At 33.7% G+C, this 23,648-nt stretch overlaps 1 protein-coding gene across 1 annotated transcript in view; it reads right to left on the bottom strand.

The window, feature by feature from the left end:
* The window catches only part of LOC117116239 (rho guanine nucleotide exchange factor 17-like), a 48,140-nt gene extending 35,223 nt beyond the window's left edge, over window positions 1–12,917 (bottom strand). Inside the window, exons 1-2 of the mRNA XM_033260225.1 lie at window positions 12,842–12,917; window positions 5,024–5,206 (exon numbers count right to left, since the gene is read on the bottom strand). Coding sequence (XP_033116116.1) covers window positions 5,024–5,206; window positions 12,842–12,892 — 234 coding nt within the window. The 5' untranslated portion in view covers window positions 12,893–12,917. The remainder of the gene's footprint in view (window positions 1–5,023; window positions 5,207–12,841) is intronic.
* Window positions 12,918–23,648: the final 10,731 nt, after the last annotated feature.

Below are 23,648 nucleotides of genomic sequence, written 5' to 3'. Positions count from 1 at the left end.
CCAGTTAAAATATGTAACTATGTATCGAAATGAGATATTTATATAAATAGTTAAGCGTAAATATGTATTTAGTAAAATAAATTAAATTCAACGAAAATCTGAAAGAAGCACAGGAAGAAGAATAATAAAGAAATTTGGAGCGGCTGAAATATTTACCGAAAATAAACAATAATAATAATTTTGTCATTATCACATTTTTATGTAAATTTGTTGGCACTAATCGTTAGAGGTGAATGTGCCAGCAGCCTACACGTTCCATATGCAGTATTCGACATCGAAGACAAGATTTGATATGCTAATGATAAGTAAGATATAATGATATGCAAGATAAATAACAGTTTGACAATGGTACGTCTTTATAACACCTGTGACTTAAAACGAGCTCTGGAAATTCAATGTCAAGTTGTAAACACTTTGCCTCATTTGCATAAACACTCCCCTGAGATATCTGCAAAGCTTCAATATTAACCAATAACGAAAAGTATTTTCCATACAGATGCCAATACATATACTTAATTGAGCCATCAAATATTTATAGCTGAATAAAAAGGGAAATATTATTTTAAAATATTTCAATGTATTTTAATATATATTTGAATCTTTAGACAAGACTTTTTTAATTCCTTGTTTCGCGTACTTATTTTTTTAAAGATCATCGGAGAAGGGCGGAAGAAAAATAAAAAATTAAATTTTGTTTTCTTATTTCGCAAACAGTTTTGCCAAAATCATCCAGACGGAGGAGAAAATAAAAATTTTATTGGAGAATGTCAAACAGGATGGTTAAATGCTTCAAATTTATATAATTATAAAGAAATATTATACATATCTAATCTTTGGAAATTTCTGAAATTTCCACTTTTTTGTGGCGGCAGGTGTGCTAATCGGCCAAAAATAAAACTTTATATTCATTCAAAATCATCAATATCTGCAGTCGGCAGGTTCCCTAATTAAGGTATAAAAAAAGTGTTGCCTTATTTACAACAATGTATATAACTGTCGGTGTGTGTGTGTCCGTCTCTGTATCTGAAAGGGAGTGTGCGTGGGTGTGTCTATGGTAACTAAATTCAAATAGTAATTATTAGTCTGCAAATCACCAATTTTTTTTTTCTTAATTTCATATTTATTTAATTGTGAGGGGAAAAAAAAAAGGAATTTTAGGAGACATATTTTGGTAGTGGCAGATGTGATGCATAAATATTTTGCCCCGGAATATGTTCAATTTTCCCACAGTGGTGATATCACTTAACAAACAGGCCAAATATATAACTTTGTTACAAATTCAAAATCATCTATGTTACCTCTGTAAGTTAAAGGTTTGCAAACTTTGTGTAAAAAAGGCTTCCATACATACTTCTGTAATACAGAATGTTGTTTAAATGTATATTTACTATATATAGTACAATGTTTTACTATTTATTTAATTTTTTAACATTTTTTATTAAACTTCGTTTACCGAAGGTAACTGACCCAAAACAGTGGTTAGCTGACAATCATGGAGCCATTGCGTAAAAAAAAACACAACAAGATACAACACAAATGGCAAGACAAATAAAATTCTAATATACAACAATATATTAAAATATTAAAATTCAATTAAAATCAGTGTATTAAAAAAAATATACATACGAAAATATGATATTATTGTTGATATTGTAATTTAAGAATGTCTACCAAATTATATTAATGGGTAAACCTTTGGAATCACTCCTACCTATCAAAGAAGGGCACAGACTGGTTTCGGCCAGGAGGGGGAAGGGATGCGAAAAATGGGAATGTGGAACTAATTCCCAGAACCTGAAACGAAATCCCTATTATAATGAAAACTTACTGTTCATTTTTAGTATTTTAATCCACTTTAAAGTGGGACTAATTTGCTGCTATGCAATTAGATAGGATGTACATCCACACCCTCTGCAAACCCCCAGCTTAGGCCCATGTCATGCTAGCTTCAACTATAAATATTACACATACAAAACCAGGATTCTGGCATGCAATTACATCAACAATTAATCACTTGAATCAATAAATTTCATTGGCATTTATGAGGCATCAGTCAATTGATAGAGAGGTGAAGAATTCTTAAGTGAAAGTGTTGGTTTGTTGCAATAAATGACAGTCAGCAGTTGGGTGAATGGTCAGAAACGTGTGAAACCTCCTTCTATGAAGCCAGTTCACTACTAAAGTGAATTTATTTGCGCAAAACAAAAGCGTTTTAACTTGTCAGTCTGAGCCTGCCCCTATATCTGGCTTGAAGATAAGCTTCAAATGCTAATTACAGTATTATTTTATCAAAGGTATGAAAACCCACTACAAGACATTATAAACAACTTCTTAAGAGAAGTGTTCAACAGAATTCTAGGAATGTTCGGTGTTCTGTAGATTTGGAATACCTTGAAGATGAGGCTCAAAAGGCAATTGTTTGTCAAACATCTGAAAACCCTTTGCAGGATATTATAAACAACTTAACAGAAGTCTTCAACAACATTTTATGCACATTTACAACTGTGCTAAGTTTTGGAATGCCTTGGTTGTTGCCGGCATGAGTCAAGAACTCTTCATGTCTGAAGACGAGGCTGAAAAGCACTTGTTTTGTCATATACGTGAGAACTCCTTTCCAGAACACTCTAAACAACTTCTTGACAATGAGATAAGTTTTACAACAACATTTTAAACTATATACTGAAGTATGAAAATCCACTCTATTTCTGAATGTCAAAAAACACCATGTCTTCACATTGAAGACAGAGGTTGAACGATTTGTGCATTTCCTAACTTTTCAGACTTACAATTTTCTAAATGTATACATCGCTGATCCATACATCATAGACGAATGGCGTGTACGTACTGCACACTGCAGATACTGTTCTATCTAGTCTTATTCATAATTGTTTGCCAGATTTCTGCTCTGTCCACAAAATCAACTGTTTTATGGCCATATATAGTCATGATGTGCCTATATATGGTCATGATGTGATGTCATCATGACCATATTTAGGGATGTCACATGTTTTTGTCAAATAAAATTTGATAGTCTACATAGGACTTTATGCGATGTACCATTATGCCAATAATACTGCAGAGCTTCACATTTTAATTCCACAGGTCTTTTATAACAGACCTATGGAACACATACTCTTGGTGCAAGGGTGCTAGTGATGTGTACATTGGCACTGAAGCATACAAAGTAGCCATTCAAATTACATACTCGTGGTTGGAGAGAGACAAACCCAAGGAAGGAGTTAATTCAAACCCCAACCCGACGGTTGACATCCCGAAAGCACAATTACTGTACCAACAGCTCTTTCCTCTTTGGCAGCTGCTCATTCTTTTGTCCTAACTGCTCATTCTTCAGCAGGTAGATAAGCTGCTCATTATTTTGCACTAACTGTTCACTGTTAAGCACATAAAATTTGCTCATTATTTGCGCTAACTGATCATTCTTCTGCACGTACAAGCTGCTCATTACTTGCGCTAACTGATAATTCTTCTGCACGTACAAGCTGCTCATTATTTGTGCTAACTGATCGTTCTTCTACACGTACAATTTGCTCATTATTTGCGCTAACTGCTCATTCTTCTGCATGTACAAGTTGCTCATTATTTTGCACTACTGTAACTGCTCATTCTTCTGCACAAACAAGCTGCTTATTATTTTGCACTAACTGCTCAATCTTCTGCACGTACAAGTTGCTCATTATTTTGCGCTAACTGCTCATTCTTTTGCACGTACCAGCTGCTTGTTCCGCTATGTCAACCGTTCATTCTTTTGAGCTAACCACTCATTCCTCAGTACAAACTACTTAGTCCCCTTTGCTTTCATCATCAGCAAGTCTGATTTATTTGTTTGTGCAATAGCTACTGTTAGAATATTGCGGTTGGACCATTACTCCACATTTACTACCTCAATAAAAAAAAACCTTTGCTAGTCATTGAATATATTGGATTGGAAAGGGCAGCACTAGAGGTCATAAAGTCTATACAAATCCAATATTATACAAGCCAAGTAACTGATCAATCAATTATCAAGCTAATACAAAATAAATTGATAGCTTCCACCTTGCAGGGCCTCTGCACTGTAGGTGGTATGGAGAATTTTGCACTGTAAAAAGTATGATTTTAGAGAATTAAGCTGAGATAGAGGTCTCCCTCCAATTAAAGACTATTTTTGGGACCTGTGTGACTGGTCAAAATTATTATCCATTTTCTTTTAGCGGCCAGTACACTAACAAGCCAAAAATAAGTTTTTATTTTTATTTGAAATCACCATTGTTGGCGGGTGGCTGGTTCGTTAAACAAGGTATAAAAAAGTCTTATCATAAAGATTGTCCTTGAGAAAAAACTGACCATGCATGTGGTTAAATTTTAGATAAAGCAGCACTTTGTATTGGTCAAAATTAATCCAATGCAAGCTTGTGTTCCCAATATTATGGCTTAAGAAATTACCAGGATTTGAACCCAGAACCCTAAAAAATGTAAAGCATAACCACCAAGCTATACCCAACTGCTATTACTTACATCTTATATTAGGCGTGAAACCGCCGCCCGCCAATAACGAAAATTTCGGGGGAAAAAAAAATTAAATTTTTGGCCAATTAGCGTCCCTGCCGCCATGAAAAAATGGAAACGTCTGAAAAAAAAAATTTGTTTATCTTTATTATGCTGCTGCTGCTGCCTTGAAATATAAATTTCAAGCATTTAACTACTCAATTACCACCTTATTTTACATTCAACAATAACTATTTATTTTTATTTCCTCCTTTGTCTGGATCCGCTAAATAAGAAAACAACATTTTATTTATTTCTGCCCTCCTCCGACGATCTTTAAAAAACAAGGTATAAAAAGACGTCTTGCCCTAGTTAGTACAATGAAAATACGATTTACACACTGTGTACTGTATATATGCATTCAGAAATTCCACCAAGAAGAAACGATTATGGTCAAATTAAAGGAAGGTTGAGTCATTTCTGATCAAAAAAAAATATTGATGATATTGGATGCTGAACAATGAGAACAAATACTCACTGAGGATGTGAAGATATCTCCAATCTTCTGTATTTCGTTCCATTCTTTTACTCGCGGTTGCAGCTGGCGCAGAAATAGGCGATGATTATGTAAGATTTCAGGGACTTTGTAAAACATTATGTCGACGATGCTTGGGTCACATATCCCGGCATTTTCAGGACTTTTCAGGGGTTCATAGTAATTCTGAGAAAACGAAAAACATCTTTACATTTATTTATTCATTTCAAATTCACATAAAACACTTAAGTAAATAATATACCTATGTTAATACATATTAAAAAGGAGATGTTTTCATTTCACTTATTTGCCTCATCATGTAACAAAAATATAAAGATAACATAAAGAAAATGAGGCTGGCTTCCCAAAAAGAGATTCAAGATCTCTGAAGAGTGGGTCACCAAAATTTACAAACACAATTAAAAATAGCAATAGAATATTAAACATTAGGAATTATAGTACTGACTAAATTTATTATTGGCATATTGTTATTTTATTAAAGATTGCCAAGAAGAAAATAGAATTACAAAGACAAAATATGAACAACAGGGAATAAAGTGTAGTTGAGATGAAGAACACAACCCCACAAATAGTGCAGTATTTCCATAATCAAATAAAAATAATTACGATCAGCTGGTCTGTAGAAACCAATTTATTTATGAGAAAAGGTTGAATAATGTACTGAAGAATTATTAGGTGTATGTCAGTTTATGAAAATGAAGAGAAGAAAATACGATCACAAAATGCATCATTTACATAACAGAGAATAAAGACCGGTTACCTTATCATCGCTACACTGTTGCTATATACAGCTACAGCATTTTCTTTCTTTTTTTTAAACCTTTAACCTTTTTTTTAATTCTTGATTGCGTAGACATGCCAGAGGCAATCGGGATCACTCCCTGATTCAACTGGCCAATCAGCATCACCAAAGGAGTCGGCAATAGCATGTAGCGATTTTATGGAAACCAAGCTTTAGATGTAGTTGAGTTGAAGACAACCACATTTCTCGCGATTCACTTCATCTGTTCATTTTACAGTACCACGCCATAATAAGAGAATAGAAAGTTTTTCTTTTCCTTGTCGCGCTGCGAAACTCTCGAATAATCTCCCAACAGAACTTAGAGAAGCTTCTGATCACAATGTTTTCAAAAGTGCACTCAAGACTCACTTGTTCACCTTGTACTTCTAATCGTTATTTTTACCGATTGTGTGTCTGTTGTATGTGTTGAGTTTTTGTTGTTAATTGTTTAGACAATATAGTTGTGACGCGTGATTTCCATGGGTGTTTAATGCTGAAGTACATGCTGCCTCGAGTTTTTACCTAAACAATGAGACTTGGCATGCACGCTTTATAACAAGAAGGAAAAAGTGCATTATAAATGCTTGTACTGGTACCAGAATCTTACCAACCATATGATACAATGTTTCTATAATGTAATAAAAATAATTACTATCAGATACCTATCTCTGCAGAAACCAATTTATTTCTGAGAAAAGTAGACTACTGTACTGTCCTTTAATCACTGTAATACTAACTTCTTCGCGTAACAACATGACAATATTTTAAAGCATTGTCGAGACATGTGATATGCCTAAAATACGGTCATGATGACATTACATCATGAGCATATAATAATAGGCATATATCATGACTATTTATACTGTATGGCCATATGTAATAGTGTGGACAAAACTTCAGCAGTATGGAATGACTCACCTATCCAATTCATTACCCTTTCTATCAATCACATTATTGGAATCTAAAGGTTGTATGAAATATAAAATATAAAGCCCCGTTCAGACTACTAAATTTGACCCAAAAAAATGCCTAAATATGGTCCTGATGACATCACATCATCACCATATATGGGCACATCATAACTATATATGGGCATACAACAGTTTGGCAAAGAAAATTTGATAATCCGGACATGAGCTTTGAAAAGTGAATTAACCAGCGAATTTGATTTGTAACCAATGGTTGAAACAGTCCCTCTTCTCTTATCATATTAGAAGCTTTAAACTTTTCCAGTTGTACTGCATTGTGGCAATGCTTTAATTTTTCCATTTATTTTAGAATGAGGCGTCGCAAAGATGCCCTAAGTGTTCTGTCATTACCTCAGAGCTCTACACATATTTTCTTTTCTTCGTCTTACAGCTTTTGTAAATGATGTAATTAGCGAATTCTGACGTATTGGGTTGAATAAAATGGCTCCGCCCCAGTAAAAGAGCGTGACTAATGTTGGTAATTGCTTATTAAAACGACTGCAGTCACATGGCACAGACTGGAAGGGTTAGCTTTGGGAATCCACAAAGCTGATGGGAAAGGTAACTAACTTGCAATTGTGCTGAATTGCGTATGGGCATGTCCAAGACTACTTAGCCGCTGCGAAAGGCTATATTTTCAGATCATCGGGCTGTTGGATTCACATTATTTACACCCATCACTCAATCCTACAGTTGGTAGGTTTGTGGTAAAATTAACTGAAATTTGTAGAAATCTTGTCAAGGCGCGCATTCCCACACGTGTTGAAAAGGTATTCAAGAGCCAGTAAAAATGAACAAGGTCAGGTCAATGAAATTCAGTCTGGTTTAATGTATCATGAACTCAAAGAAACAAAGGGGATATACTAGATAAAGCAATGAACAATAGGATAGCATTATGCTATGAAATATTTAATCTCAAGAAAAATGTTCAAGGAACCTAAGCAGGGGTCCCAAGTGTCTCCGAACTTCTGGATATTCAAGACAGCCTCCCGCAATCCCGTAAGCAAGCAAGAATTTTCCAGAAAATAACACATCTCTCCCAAATTCATTTGCATGTTTTCACTTCTTTATTATCAATTGTGGCAAAAACAAGCAAAACCAGTCACTGGTTGCAAATTGTGTTTCAGAGATAATGGCCAAAACATACTGGAATGTCAAAATTTACTAAATCTATATTATTGCATTAAACTAACCTGTATATATCTATAATATATCTATACTATATATCTGCTGTTACTTTCTCAATTTTCAATGTTAAAACAAATATTTTTTAATGATTTGGTGATGGTTTCTGCCTGAGAAATGCCTGAAATCATAAAGTTTGAAGGCTGAATTCTCAAATATTATTCTTTAAACAGCTTTAGCTTCAACTGCCTGTAACTTCATAAGGAGATGTCAGAATTAAATGACTTTTTTACCATTTTTTAGCCCTAATTTTACTGTTTAACCCTGTACTAATAACCAGAAATTGATTTTTGCGATGAGTGACTGGTTTGGCTGTCTTTGCCACAATTGTCTCACGGTATCACTATTTGCAGCAGAATGAAATTAGATGCATTAAAAAAGCTCATTTAACCCGATATGTCGGAAGTGACTTCTGTCATCTTGAGACTCCTTCCTAAGTCTCTTGGAAGCTATGGGAATTTTCCATGGAAATTAGAGCAACCTCTTGGTTTCCCAAAAGAGATACAAACTATCTCCCGTACCCTAATAATTAATAAACAGATAATTCTTGCAATAAATCTACTCGAATCGCGATTTGTTTCCATATTTTCTTCTGTAATTTTTTTGCTAAAAATTATGAGAGATGTCTAAATTTGGTCATGATGACATCACATCATGACCATATATAGGCATGTCATGACTATATATGGGAATATAAGTTTTTGTCAAATAAAATTTGATAGTCTGGACAGGCTATGTTATGTGCCTTCTATTAAATGCTGCTGTTCTGCATTGTCAGTGCTTTTCTCTCCTTGTCCTAAACTTTTCTTTTTATTTATTTATTCTTTTATTTTTTTCTTTTTCTATTTTTTATTGTAATGATGGCCAATTTCTTGTACGAGCATAGCTCATGTATTGGTCTCCTCCCCCCCCCCCCCCCCTCTCTTAAATTTATGTTATTTATCTTACATTTGGTGAGATAAATCCTGAGCTGATGCTTAATTAAGAATGGCTTATTGGCTGAAGAGTTAATACAATTTGCCAATCAATAATTAATATACATAAATTATGTAATAAATTTAGAAGAAAGAGTATTCGCAGAAGTCATCCATAATTGAGTTCTCGGGTTAAACTGCTTTCTAGAGCACATTTTCACATATATAAGAGACTACAGCAGGCTTGTTGGTTCAACAATAAAATGCCATTTAATAGTCCCTATAGTGTTGCATGGGTTATGCTTTATTTCTTCTTGCTGTGTCCTAGGCAGGTCTTACTTAAATGTATTGAATTCTTGGTGAATAGTTTAAGTATTATTATTTTATTTCCTTGTTTTAATGAACTATGTTAAGGTTTGCTTATAATTTGTACAATAACCTTTTTTAAATTTGGTCTACCGCTATTAAAGACCACTTTTAGGGACAGGAGTTTCTTTAAATTGGAGATGGTCTATAATTGCAAAAATTGGAAGGGTATTTTAATGGAGGGAGTCTTGTATACAACATATTCGCTAAATTTGAAATGAAAATTTCCGATAACCTGGCAATGACCACCAGACTGGATGACTCCCAGTGAAAAGCTGTTTGACATTGGTTCTGCTGTTTCAAATTAGAATCAATGAATTGGTGTTAGGCCTATGAAACAACTTTAAAATAGCCCATAATTACCCAGTCTTACTAGGCGCACGGAAGCTAGCTCCTGGGCCCACACCAAGGCTTCAATTTGTTGGATCCCACTAAGTGCCTTAGGTTAGACCCCAATCATCTCCGTTAGAGGTTATCAGACCTCCACCCACTAAAAAGTCTGTGAGATGTTGGCGCCGCTGTTTCAAATTGGAGCCGATAAATTGGTGTAGGCCTATACGAAACAACGTTAAAATAGCTTAATATTACCCAGTCTTTTCTGGCCCCACACCAGGGCTTCAATTTGTTGGATCCAGCTTGTGCCCTTAGAACCCTCTCGCCTTCGTCAGAAGTTATCAGACCTCCAATCATTAAAAAGTCTGTGGATCTGATCATTACTTTGTCAAACAGCTAGAATCTATTGTTATTAAAGTGCACATTTTTTTTAATATTCCAAAAAAAACTACGCCTTCATAAATTACAGCTATGACAATTGATTATTACTCATCATACTGCTACAATGGGTGTGGTTGGGTATATTGCAGTTGATACTGCAAACAAAAGATCATTTTAATAATAAACTGTGAGGAAACGATTTACTGCATTAATGAGAATATTGTGTTTTTTACAGTGATAGAAGCAGAGCGTAGATATTTTTGTTCTCTTTGTTTCAATTTTTCTATGGGAATTTCGTTTGTAAACATAAAATTCTATTGGTGAGTGTAAACAGTGTAGTAATGGGATGATAAAATGCTTTCAATTTAATAAGGAAAAAACGTCTTATTTTTGGAAATTTCAAGGCAGCGGCAAGCGCAATAAAAATAAAGAAAAACTTATTTTATTTCCCTTTTTTGTGGCGGTTGCGCTAATTGGAAAAAATCAGAACTTTATTTTTATTCAAAATCATCATTATTGACTGGTGGCAGATCCACTAAACAAGGTATAAATAACATCTCATTTAAAGTATATAATTATAGATTACTTAAATTTCATATATAATTACTTTGCAGGTTGTGACTGGAGACTTCCAAAACAGAGAGTGGAAAATGTAATATTCTCTTTGTTTCAATATTTCTTTAGGAATTTAGTTTGAACTAAAATATCTAAATATTTCCATTTATTTAAAGTATTAGTATAATCAACTTACAGGTTGTGACTGAGGATTTCTAAAACCGGGAGGTGAGGAATACAGTGTGAATTGAGTGTAAAGCATGTCATTTTGGTATCAATTTATCTTTGATATAACTTCTTATAATAAATTTGTTGAACCATTTTTCCATGAATTTTATCTTGTTATTTCATTAGAAAATAAAATATAAAATTGAATGAAAAAATAATATTCTTGGACAAAGCGACATTGAACCATCTTTTTGACATCAAGGCTGACTCAAGTAGTGTCATATGACACTACCCGATGCAATTTATCGTCGCGTACACCTGTGTGAGTTGAACATGGACGAGGGGTCAGATTTCCCTGACGGAAGCAAAGTGGGCATGGTCGAGCTTCGATTAAAAGATTTCGAAAGTGATCCAGAATTTTGACAATTTAGGGGTTTCAAAGGCTTACTTAATCGATGTAGATGTAGAAAATACATATAATTTTTTTTTCTCCCCGGCGAATTGTGCTTTTCCTCCCCGACGGGGAAAGTCATGAAAATAATAGATGACTGCTTTATTACTTGGAAAGTGATATTTATGATGATATGATAGATTTATTCTTTATTTTTACAATAGGGGAAAGTCATGAAAATAATGGATGACTGCTTCGTTACTTGGAAAGTGATATTTATGATGATATGATAGATTTATTCTTTATTTTTACAATACTGGTTTTGAAAACAGATGAATTACATTGACTGCAGAATTCTCAGAAAAAAATAATTAATTACATTACAGTGCTAAAGAATACTTAAATTTAAACTCATTAAGAAACCCATAAGTAAGCATCCTATGGATACTGCTGGACTCCTGTAGATTAACCAGTAATCTTTTCAGCCCGGAAGGCTTTCTTCAATTTTCTTCGCCTGACAAATCTCATTCACATTTTCAACTATAAACCGTTCCACGATCTTTACTTTTTATCTTCTGTATGCCATCTAAAGTTCAATTTTATTACATACTCGCTGTAGTTAACATGCCAGACGTCTTCTTCGCTGGTTGGCATTAACCCGTAACGTATCAGCATCGATAATAGCGCAGATTCATTCTGGTTTCAGGCAACGCATAATTTTCTGGGTTACTCCAGGGCTTAAATCCATTTGACAAATTTAGTAGGTAATTAAGAAGTGGTTCAATATTCCTACACCCAACAGACAATGTATGTTAAGGTTCTATTTATGTGTGCTCATCGAAATACGATGATGTAAACTTTTATATTACGAAGATGACAAAAAAAACTATAACCACTCCATCGAGTGCATACCTTGCGCCTGAATACCAAATAATACAACCAGTTATGGCCGATTCCATTATTTTCTTTTTTGCAAAAAAAGAGTTTAAAAAATTTTAAATTTCAGTGACCTTGACCTTTGACATTTTATTCCCAAAAATGTAATAATCTCTTTCTTAAATATTACAAGTTTGTGCCATTCTAATTTTATGATGATACATTCTTTAGTATACTTTTGCATAATCTTTCAGACAGACAAAGAGGTGAAATTAATCTCCTTGGTGATGGGAGGTGGGGAGGGGGGTGTACAACGAGAGGTACTGTACAGTAATAAAATCAGGACATCAGGTGTGTATTTTAGGGATAGTTGAATTCTTAAGGTAAAGTTTCTATCAGCTACAGGAAATAAACTTACCATTCCTTTTATTTTTGCATAATACATCTCATTGTATACGTAATGCTAACTTTGAAACTTACTCCAAGAGTTTAATGTAAAATTAACAATAATCATTATAGTTACAATCATAAGCTTTAATATTCATGTCACCATTATCATCATTTACATTGAAATTATTATTAATATTAATATTATCGCTATCATTATCATCCATAATGATATCAACATTTATCATTGACAATTTAATAGCATTATTATTTATATATGACAGAAAAATGAAATTCAGAACACCAGTCATAAAGTGAGCAGATCATGTTTCATTTAATAGCATAACTTGTCATAGAGGTCAACTCTCCATCTTATCATGGGCAATCAACCAGCCCCATGTCATGGCCACCTATCACATAGTAACTACAAAGGCAATTATAATGTATTACATGTGCGCACATGTAAAACTTTATGTGCGCACACATGCAACCTACCTTCACTAGAATTTCCAAACTTTGCACGTATGACTGCTCCGTGTGTAACATCGTGTTGGCAACCTGCAGTCGTATGTCCTGAGGGAACAAGAAATAAAGATTGTTTTTATATAGTAACACAATACAGTACGTGATTGTATTTTTTAAGACAGCTGCTAGAAGGTGTTGAAAATGTTTGACTTTGGGCAAACGTAATTACAGTAAAAACCACGTAATTATGTGCTAGGTTAATCTCTGGTTGTACGTGCAATACGTATGGTAATGGAATGCATTTCCCTATGAGATTGTGAATTAAGCTGTTGCTCTTATTCTTTACACATTTAATATTATATAATGATATTAAATAATAATAATAATAAAATAATAATAAATAATAATAATAATAAATAATAAATAATAATAATAATAAATAATAATAAATAATAATAATAATAACCTATTGACTATGTTTGCTTTCTTTTCTTTATTAGAGGTATATCTAATGAGCTTTAGATATAATAGTCTTTAACTGTTTAGTTTCTCCTGGGCTATATGTTGTTGCATAATATTAATATATTTTACTGTATTGTATTGCATATTACAGGAAACAATTATATATAAATTAAATCTAATATATAGCCTATATTTAACTCATACATCCGGAAAGAATGATTTCATTGACTACTGTTAAACTGAAGTTTAAGAATTTGGATTAAGAATTACCTAACATTCAAGCAGTGACGTAACAACAAAGTCGTGGGGTTCGGGGATGAAAGTGTGTTGCGGCCTATGAACTTCAGTAATGTATTCACTAACGTAAGAACATATGAATATTAAGACTGAAAAAACTGCATTTTAAAGGCAATAGTATCGTTAAAAGAATATACCAAAATTATATTTTGTAATTAACTATAACCACAGAATCAACTTTAATTTTGACACTCCGTTGACTCCTGGGGAATGGAGAGCCTGAGGTTTCGCTCCCCAAGAGCCCATAGGTGGCGTATCCCAACGCATAGAAAAGGAGAAGAAACTATTTTATATCTGCATTCTGTTATTACTAAATAAAAAGTTATCAAACAGTCGATTCAGTAAGTGAATAAATCATAACCATTTTCTTTCTGTTGTTATGGTTCAGTGACAGGCATTTTCGTAATTGGCTGGTATTCTTCGACATGTATGTTATAGAGCTGTATGCATGCTCCATGTAACAGGTGCAAGGGAGTCTTTTTTTAACAATGGTATGTTACAGTATAAGAACAGGACTCAGTAGGTATTTATTCCTTGCCCTAGCTATAAGATTTTACACATACCGCCATACATAAATGAAGTTAAGTATTGCTCTTGAATAAGCAACACTCATAAATAAGAACCACACTAAACTAGAAATTGCAAATGAAGTACAACTGCATATATATGTTCTTCGAACAAAATTATTTATGCGAGTCAAGTGAAAATAATGAATAATAAAAATATAACAAATAATATGAAATACGACCCATTATCTATATTAAAACACTTCTCATTGGGTAACAAAGTCGTAATAACCATCCTAGCTAGTCTAGGCCTAGAGTAGGATAAGGCTAGCGCGACATGCGGACGTTGGTACGTGTTGGTTAGTCTACAAACGTCACCTAAAGTAATTGATTTTACCCGGCAGAATGAAAGAAGAAAACTCCGCTTTTCAGTCGTCTTAGGCCCTTGTTTTTTGACAAACAATGACCTTTCAGAGGTCAAATTGCTGTCAAGAATATAAATTGGCACCTTCGCAGCAACAATATTTTGTTTCTCCAAAAGCCTCTCTTTTAGATTTTAATTTGAATGCTATGGTGTAATATTACCCTGACAGTCAGTGTTTCCTTCAAGTCATTACAGCAAACAAAACAGATCAGAATTACTTCTAAAATTTCCACCCCCCCCCTCCTTTTTTTTAATACCTTACTAAATTCTAATGAGAAATTTATGACAATAATTGCATTACAGACAATAATAACTAAATTAATCACTAAATTAAAACGCTTAGATGACGGGTGTTACTCCACAAGGTCATTATAGCAATATTATTACTAGTTAATTTGACTGAGGTCAAACAAAATACTGTATCTCTTCTCCCATTTTTGGCTACCTCCCAATATATATAATAACAAGAAAACATTTTCCCCCATCAAATAAACAGATTTTATTTTTATTTTTACAAAGATTTTTTTTTATAAATTCTCTTTTCTGAAATGTGTGAAAATTTCTTTTTTTTTTATAAGAACACATTTTATAACACTGGTGATGAAATTGCTTAAAAATTAAGAACAAAATATCAGAACATTTTGTGTCGGAGGTAAAATGTCAAATGAGGTTTAAAAAAAAATCTTTAATAATTGTACATTATTTGCAGTTGACTTTACTATGTAATATCATCTATAATACAGTACAGTATAGTAATAACGTTCTGCAGTACAATAATAATTTTTTATGTTGAAAAGCGTGTAAAAATAACAACATTTTTGAGCCTGGAATCGTCAAAGACATATCAAAGAACACAGAGGTTGGGCAAAATTTTACTGGTTCTTATTTTTTTTAAAAGTGCAGAACAGTTATCATATCAATGACAACAACTAGATCCACTCTCAAATAAAACAAAAAATTAAAAACAAAATAGCAAATATATTATTTACAATGAGTTGTTCCATATTCTATCTATACAAATTTCTACATCTCATTTCTATAACACAGAATGCTTATAAACGCAGGTGCTTTCAGAACCCGTATACAATTAACCTTCAATTCTCAGGCACAATTGTTTTTCTTAAGTTAGAAAAAAAAAATCCTCAGCAACAATGAGCTTGATTTGTAAATAAATTCTAATGAGAAATGTATGACAATAATCGCATTATGGACAATAACAACTAAATTGAATCACTATAATTAAAAAGCTTAAATGGCGGGTGTTACTCGTCAAGTCATTATAGCCATACATTAAGGCCTAATTAATTTGACTGATGTCAGACAAAATATCTCTTCTGTTTTTGGCTACCTCCTTTTATATATAACAAGAAAACATTTTTCCCACCAAATAAACAGATTTATTTTTATTTTTACAAAGATTTTTTCTTTTTATTTTAAAAGTAGGGTGGATAAAATGGGGGAGGATGAGCAACCCAGTCAGGGCCTCTCTAAATCTTTAAAAAAAAAAAAATTAATTAATTAATATTTTCTAATTTAGGGCTAGTGCCTTTTCATTTCTCTGTAATCAAATTTTGTACATCAGCCCCAACTATGGTAGGACTGAGATGGTGGTTAGTAAAACAAAATTGTTTTTATCTGTCTCATTTGTATTGAACTTTTCAGGGAGAAATAGTGAATTAAATTTCTGAGGGTTTTCAAATTTGACCATAGACAGACTATGCCTCAGGTCATCTGCAAATGAGGTGCTATACGAAATAAGAACTGTTATTATTATTCACCTCGTAATAGTATTGTCACCGAATTTCATGCACGGATAACCGAGAAGACCTACGTGATATACTGGTACATGAATCTGCGTAAACACTAGTTCACTGAAACGTGAACTCAGTTAGAGTCTCATCGTTATTAGTACAGTACAGTAGTCTGTACAGCAAGGCTAGTGTCTCAATTATTGATGGTAATGTAGACTTATATCTAATGAATAATCCCTGTTCTCTTCTTCAAGTGCAGATTTTCCAGACCAAGATTAAAATGCCTGCGTGGGATAGCAGGCTGATTGCGCCATTAAACTAAGACTAAAAACAGCCTGTGTATATCTATACATCCAGCAGGCCTGAGAAGGTCTATGGATGTAATACAGTTTCATTGAACAATCCCACTGACTAAAACACTCCTCCTATTTCCAGAACAGCCTATAGTAACAAAGCTAACTGTAAAGTTTTCAAATGCAAATTGCCTGTCCTTAAGGTAGGATTAATCCAAACAGTTCAGGTAACACACAATAAAACAGTGAAGATTGCATTCCAGTAAATTATTAGTTAACATCCCGTTTCTCATTATATAATGATATATATCGTTATATAACTGGCTGTTGACAGGACCGGTGGGAGTGGGGAACCCCACTAGCATGTCAATCCGATCGTACAAAAATCTGCATAGACATTAATGTATATATTTTCTGCCGGCCACTTGCGTTTACATTTTTCCTGTTGTATCAAATTCGAATCACTTCCAGGATTCATTTGTGGCGATGTAGTGCCATATTCATAAGATTTTCATAACGACGCCATAGTGGGGCTTCAGTAGCCTAGACCCTTCATCTATGAAAGTCCCTCCCTGGGGCGGTCTATTTAGAATTCCTGGATACGCCACTGATTGTAAACTCTTCAATAATCGTCCCAATCATTAATGTGGATCTAGTAGAATTAAATCTGTTATCTGACGTAATCCCTTAAGACGGTTCTATTCTATATCCATCAAAACAAAAACACACGGTACTGCAGACCATATAGACGTTGATTACGTGCGTTTCTTAAAACACAGCATAAACAAACATGTCATTTCGCATTCCAATTCAGAAATTTTTTTTAAATATATGACATTAAGGATTTCTTAGAATCTAGCCTGTGTATCCCATTATACGATAATATAGTTTGTTTTTTCAGTTTCTTTTCTTGGAAAATATCACATCAAATTGTAAATTAAATAATTTTGAGATAATCTAAATGACTTGACACACAATTTTGAGATTAAAAAATGGTCTTAATCAGTTTTATCACCTTTGTAAAAACTTATTAAAATATAAAAACATTTATAAGTAAAGCAAATTAAACTTTTTTCTATAACAAAACGAACAAAATGTATACTTCTAATTCAAGATTAATGAAAAAGGGAACTAAATAAGCATTTTTTCTATGTCAAATTTTATACCTGTACCTGTAAGCCTATGTGTCTCCTGTTGTTTCAGACGACAGGTAACGCATGCCAAAAAGGTACATGTATGCCATTTTTGGAAAATAATACTGTATGCTCACGTATATTATGCAACCCGTATATAACATGACTCCCATGTTTAAGAAGAATTTTTGGACAATTTTTGTGTGTCGGGCGTACCAGACAACCCCCTGATTCATTGTCGGAATTCCTACTTTTTTTCTGCTTTTTAATGTCCTCATGCATATTTCATCTCCCTGGCGAAAGATGGAGCCAAATGCAGGCTAATCTTCCAAGTAATACCATTTTACGAGTCATCAAAATCTTACTTCCCCGTATTTAAAATTGCGTTCATTCATACTAACATTAAGTAGCTTCATTGCAGTAGTAAATACGCATGTTACGGACATTCCGCACATAAGACGAGCATGATTTTAAAAATCATGCGTAAAAAAGATATGTTTTTTTATCGTAATTTGCGGTTTTAAGCCTTGTTTTATACGCGAATACTGTATATACAATAATCATATTACATTTGAAAAAAACAAATTATTGTGCTTCTGTCATGTTAAGAAATTCGCCTAGTGGAAAACCAGCTTAACGTGATGGCTTGTGATAGAGTAGAATTTTGTCGTAAATATAGTTGTAATATGTGCTTATATTTAATTCCCTGCAATAAGGAATGCCTTACGTTCATCACAAACTTATACCCAAATAGATGTGGATTATAGTGGTATTAGCTACTATCGCTTCCCCATCAATCAACCTATTTCAAAAGAATCTTCAGTATGTACATCTATTTAATAATCATCAACAGTAGTTTACCGTATTTGTAGTTTCTTGTGTACAAACATACGATTTGAAACTGTCTCCATAGAGATCTAGCTTAGGGCCTGACCTCATAAAACTTGCATAGGGAGGCCTTAGTAATACAGGGAGCTATAATAAAGCATATTAATATTAAATTTCAATACATTTATGTCAAATTTGCAGTTTGGGTTTTTACAAAACTTTTAACCGCAGGCAAAAATGCTAGAAAGGTCTGACATAGGTCTTGCATGCGACTCATAGTAATCTAGCTCAGAGCACGACCTAATAAATTAGGGAGGCAAAGGTACTGTAAATCCCATGGAAGCTAAAGTACAGTATATTGAAGCATATTAATACAGAATTTCAATGTACTGTACTTATTTCAGAATCGATATAAATATAATTACAATATATACAAATTTTCTATAATATAACGTCTACAAAATATTTTCTGTTTTTGGAAAGAAAATACTTTCACAAAAACATGAAAAAAATATATTCAAAGAACTTATTGTCTAAAAAGGGGCGTACAGCTACATGTATATTGTTTATGGTCGGGGAGGGGGGTGTAAAAAAAAAATAAATCTCAATTCAAACGAAAACTTAATGATCATTTTCAGTATTTTATTTGCCATAATGGGGGGGAAAGGGAAGGGATGCATCCATATCTCCTGCACCCCCAAACTACACCAATGTTAAAAGTGAGTTATTACCTTTCAATTGAAAATTAAAACAAGAAAATATTTGTTCGGGGCAGCCATGTCAAAACACAGGATACCTGCCCTATAAATATGGTGGATTTGTACAGTTTGACTGGAAAAAATAAATTTAATGTCAATCAACCTACTGTACCCATAAAAAATATCAGGGCCACTTGAGATATCAAAATACTGTGGCATTTTCAAAGCAGGTGATTATGTAAACTACGAAATTCACACTGTGCTCTAGAAGGACATCTATCAATATAGAAAACTTAAATTGAACTCAAGTAGGCCCATGGCCTGGCCGAGAGCAACATTTATGACACGTTAATTAACATATTTTTCCACACTTTTAGTATAATGTAACCTATAATTACAACACCATACATATGAATATTTTTAGGTGAACTTCCCCATTCTCTCAACACCCTATAATTGTAAAGTGTAATACCTATAATATACGTACAGTAGTTGGAATGGGAAAACGGTCTTGGAATGAAAAGCTTTCACCCTTCACTTAATCATCAAGCCTCTTCCCTCCCACTTAAATCTGCAACCCCTCCCCCCTCCCATACACAGTACCTCCACATCAACAGTGGCAGCTCTAGGATATAATTTCTGAGGGTCTACTGTAAGTTGACAGGGGACTTGAGCTCGTAGGCTCGAGCTGGGAGAAGAGGTTGAGAGGGTCCCCCTCCCAAATGAGATATTTTTAAAGAATATCAACCTGTAGATGGCCGAAAATGGCACTCTCAGACTGTGACAGACATGTGTTGGCTTGGTATGGGCCTATTTTTATATTTTTTATGGTCTGAATGCCCAACGAGCTCTGTCTGGCGGAGGAGGGGCTTGACCTGTCTGGTGGGGGACTTAAGCCCCCCTGCCACCCCGCTTGCGCCGCCACTGCACATCAATACGCATATAGATACACTACTGAACAGCACATTAACGATTTACAAATAATCAAGTAGGATTTTAATATTAATGACACACTTAATTAAAAATTGATTCTGCATATCTCAACCTATATTTGGTATTGCTTGGTGTCAAAGTGTGAACAAGACAGCTATTTAACATGAAAGGTGATAGATTTTAAATAACTTCATAAATATATAAATATATAACATGGGCAATTTGAGGCCCAAACCAGGGAATATCTCCAGTTTATTTGCAATTACTTTATCAACACTGATCTACTCAGAATCAGTGGTGGCGCCAGCGAGGAGGAAGGGGGACTTAAGCCCCCACTCGGACAGAGCTCGTCGGGCAGTCAGACCAAAAAAAATATAAAAATAGGCCCACGCCTGTCAGAGTCAGGAAGTGCCATTTCCATCCATCCAGAGGTTAAAAAAAATATCTCATTTGGGAAAGGGAACTCCTCCCAAACACTTCCCTCAAGCTCTAGCACCCCCCCACCTCCTCCGTTTGATAGATTAGCCAACCCCCAAAAATATATCCTAGAACTGCCAGGCTGCTCACAATGTTATACAACAGTTTCATAACCTATAGAGGAAATGTTGTACAACACTTTAAACCAATTTTGAATCAGTTGGCAATCTTCCAAGAAATTGGTCCAATGGTCCAATGTAAAATTCTGTTTCTTGATAGTACAGCATACCCTGAATTCCTGTTGCAGCTTATTCTCTAGACATATAAACTATTGTTTTTGCAAAACTGATATATTACTGGGACGTCCATCCAACTGGGCATTCTTAACATTCTTTCCAGCTAACTTTCAAAATCTGACATAAACATTTTGCATACTTTTTGTAAAGGCCAAAAAAAATAAATAATAATTAACATTGTTTTTCATAATGTTTTCTTTCTTCAAGACAGTGACCCTGATAAACAATGCTTGGAGGTTTTGAATCCCCACAACTCACACATAAGACATTCCAAGCCCTGAATGTTCAAAAGTGAGAAATGTCGACCTAGAAAGGAGAAATTACATTCAATAGCAGGATGCTAATTAGAAAATGGAAATTTTGCAGGTGGGAGAACAACTCAAATAAAGTTACGAACTCATAATGGCAGGCCCAAATTTTTATTTGAGCGAACCACCTTTTCTAGAGAATCCCCTCTTTTTGATTCTGGTGAACCCCTCAAATTTCCTAAACGAGTTCGCCAGCCTAACTACACTGCAGACCCACCAAGACTCAGACGGAATGCTTTGCTGTAGACCTTTTTCAAACATAAATGCTTTCATTATTTAGACCCATAAAACACAAACATCGCTCTGGGTTCAGGAGGCTTCGTTCGTGCCCCCCCCCCATCCCAACGTGCCCTTAGGTGGGCCTTGATCCAAATGCTCAGAGCATCCCCTCTTCCTTTGGAAGAACCTGGCTAACTACCTCACAATTTCCTCACAATGTTTGTTCTCACAATATGGTGATTAAAAACACAAAAAACTTTTTTAGTGTTGTTGGCTGAAATATTTTCATAATACCTTCTGTATTTCTTTAGAATAGTAAAACTATTCTTGCAGAAAACCCATTTTGAAGCATCAGTGGAAAACAATTTACAGAAGGAACACGCCATCAAACAAATAATTGTCTCCCCAGGGCAAGGAAGAGCAGAAGAGAAGTTTTCAAAGCACACACTAACAAACTTACACGCAGATCTTTCTTGGATCATTTTATCTCACTTATTGCCAGAATTAACAAATTTCTTAATTCAAAAACTTATGATTTATAATATTAATCAATAAATAATAATATACTTTATTTAAACACGGAGACACTTAAATCACTCATGGGTGTTTTTCATCAAGGCCGTGCAATTATTGAAAACAAAATGAATTAAAGAAAACAACAAAAACTGAATATCTTAACTACCAGTGAAACTATCCCCCGCCGGACACCAACCTGGTATTTCTAAGTTTCGGGGATGACAATGGATAAAATCAAAAACTTTTAGGAAGACTTTGCTTGAAAATATGGAGATTGGAAGAACATTTAAAGTGCATCTGAAAAGTCATTCCAAAGTATAGCACCACAATATGAGTGGCTATGTTTCTTGCACTCGGTGTTCACTTTAGGAATGTTAAAGTTGATACCATTGGCAAATCTGGTATTGTAACTATTTTCTCTTATGTGAAAGCAGTCAGAAAGATATGATGGAACATTGTTATTGAGATTTAATACATAGTTATTGCTTCAGTATTGTTTAAGATTAAGTAGGCTTGAGTGCTGTAGTCGCATCGTGAAGATTTGTAACGTTACCAGTCGTTTTTTTTTTTCAACTTGGATACCTTGCTTATAAAGCCTCTCATAACTTTGCACCGCAGTATATTTCTCAGGGGTTTTTTTTAACACCTTAATAGAAGTGGCCCAGAATACACATTAATCTTTCTTCTACATGTCTTTCCTCATCCAAAACTTGAGCTCTTCAAAAAATCATTTCATTATCACACCACATTTCTCCTGAACTCTCTCTCTTTCTTTAATATTTAAATTACAACTAAAATCCTATGTCAAAATTAATCAACAATTAATCTTCTTCTTATTCCGTTGATCTCTGCTGTCTGGTGTCTAACTTATTTATTTATTTTTTCTTGTTTGTTTCATGGACTTTTTTGTTTTGTATTATTGTACAGTACACAGAGGCGTCTTCTAGTTAGATTTGTGCTTTAAGAGTTACCCTCTTAAAATATATAATAAATAAATAAATAAATGCGCATGGAAATTTGTCAAACTTTGAATCTCTGAACTTTCTCATTAAATTAAGTCTATATACTTTAATTGTAAATTATACTGTATAATATTCTATTATAAACATTAAGTTATTTATCCAACTATTATTATTATATATACAGTATTAGTTAACATCAAATCATCTCTATCTTATAGAGGCCTTTCATTCATGCACGTTTCTGTTGATGATTTCTTTTTACAATTTTATTTAATTTCTTTTAATTTTTTTTTCTGGATACACCATCATATATTGTGTGATGTGTGCCACTGTTGCTAAAGTGAATCCAGTAAATATTATTGTTATATTGAATTGTATTTTTGGACACTACTTTCAACGGGGTAACTTAAACAAAATCAAATATTTAAAAATTTCTGACTATTTACAAAATAATTATTTTTCTACAGTATAATTTATCACAGCGAATTTATAGGTCTACCCTAAGCCTTCTAAGAACAATATCAGGTCTGTTAATTACTAAAGAAAATATTTTTAATATATATTTTTTACATAGAAATACTGTGTTACTTTTAAAGTACATTAGTAAAGCAATTAAAAAACTGAATTTTATTTTGAAATTTATTATTCATCCAGCAGACATTATAATTCAGATATAATTTTACTAAAGTACACAGCCAAAATATTGTGTTTACATAATAATCTGATGCATGCATTTCCCACGGAAATTAAAGATATCAAAATTTTCTATTAGATTCTCAGGTAATTGGCCGAAA

Source organism: Anneissia japonica, unplaced genomic scaffold (genome assembly GCF_011630105.1).
Source record: "Anneissia japonica isolate Jap-2015-1 unplaced genomic scaffold, ASM1163010v1 scaffold288028_len459517_cov177, whole genome shotgun sequence".
NCBI classification, from domain to species: Eukaryota; Metazoa; Echinodermata; class Crinoidea; order Comatulida; family Comatulidae; genus Anneissia; species Anneissia japonica.
The sequence above is the reverse complement of the archived record's forward strand: the minus strand, read 5'-3'. Positions and strand labels throughout refer to the sequence as shown.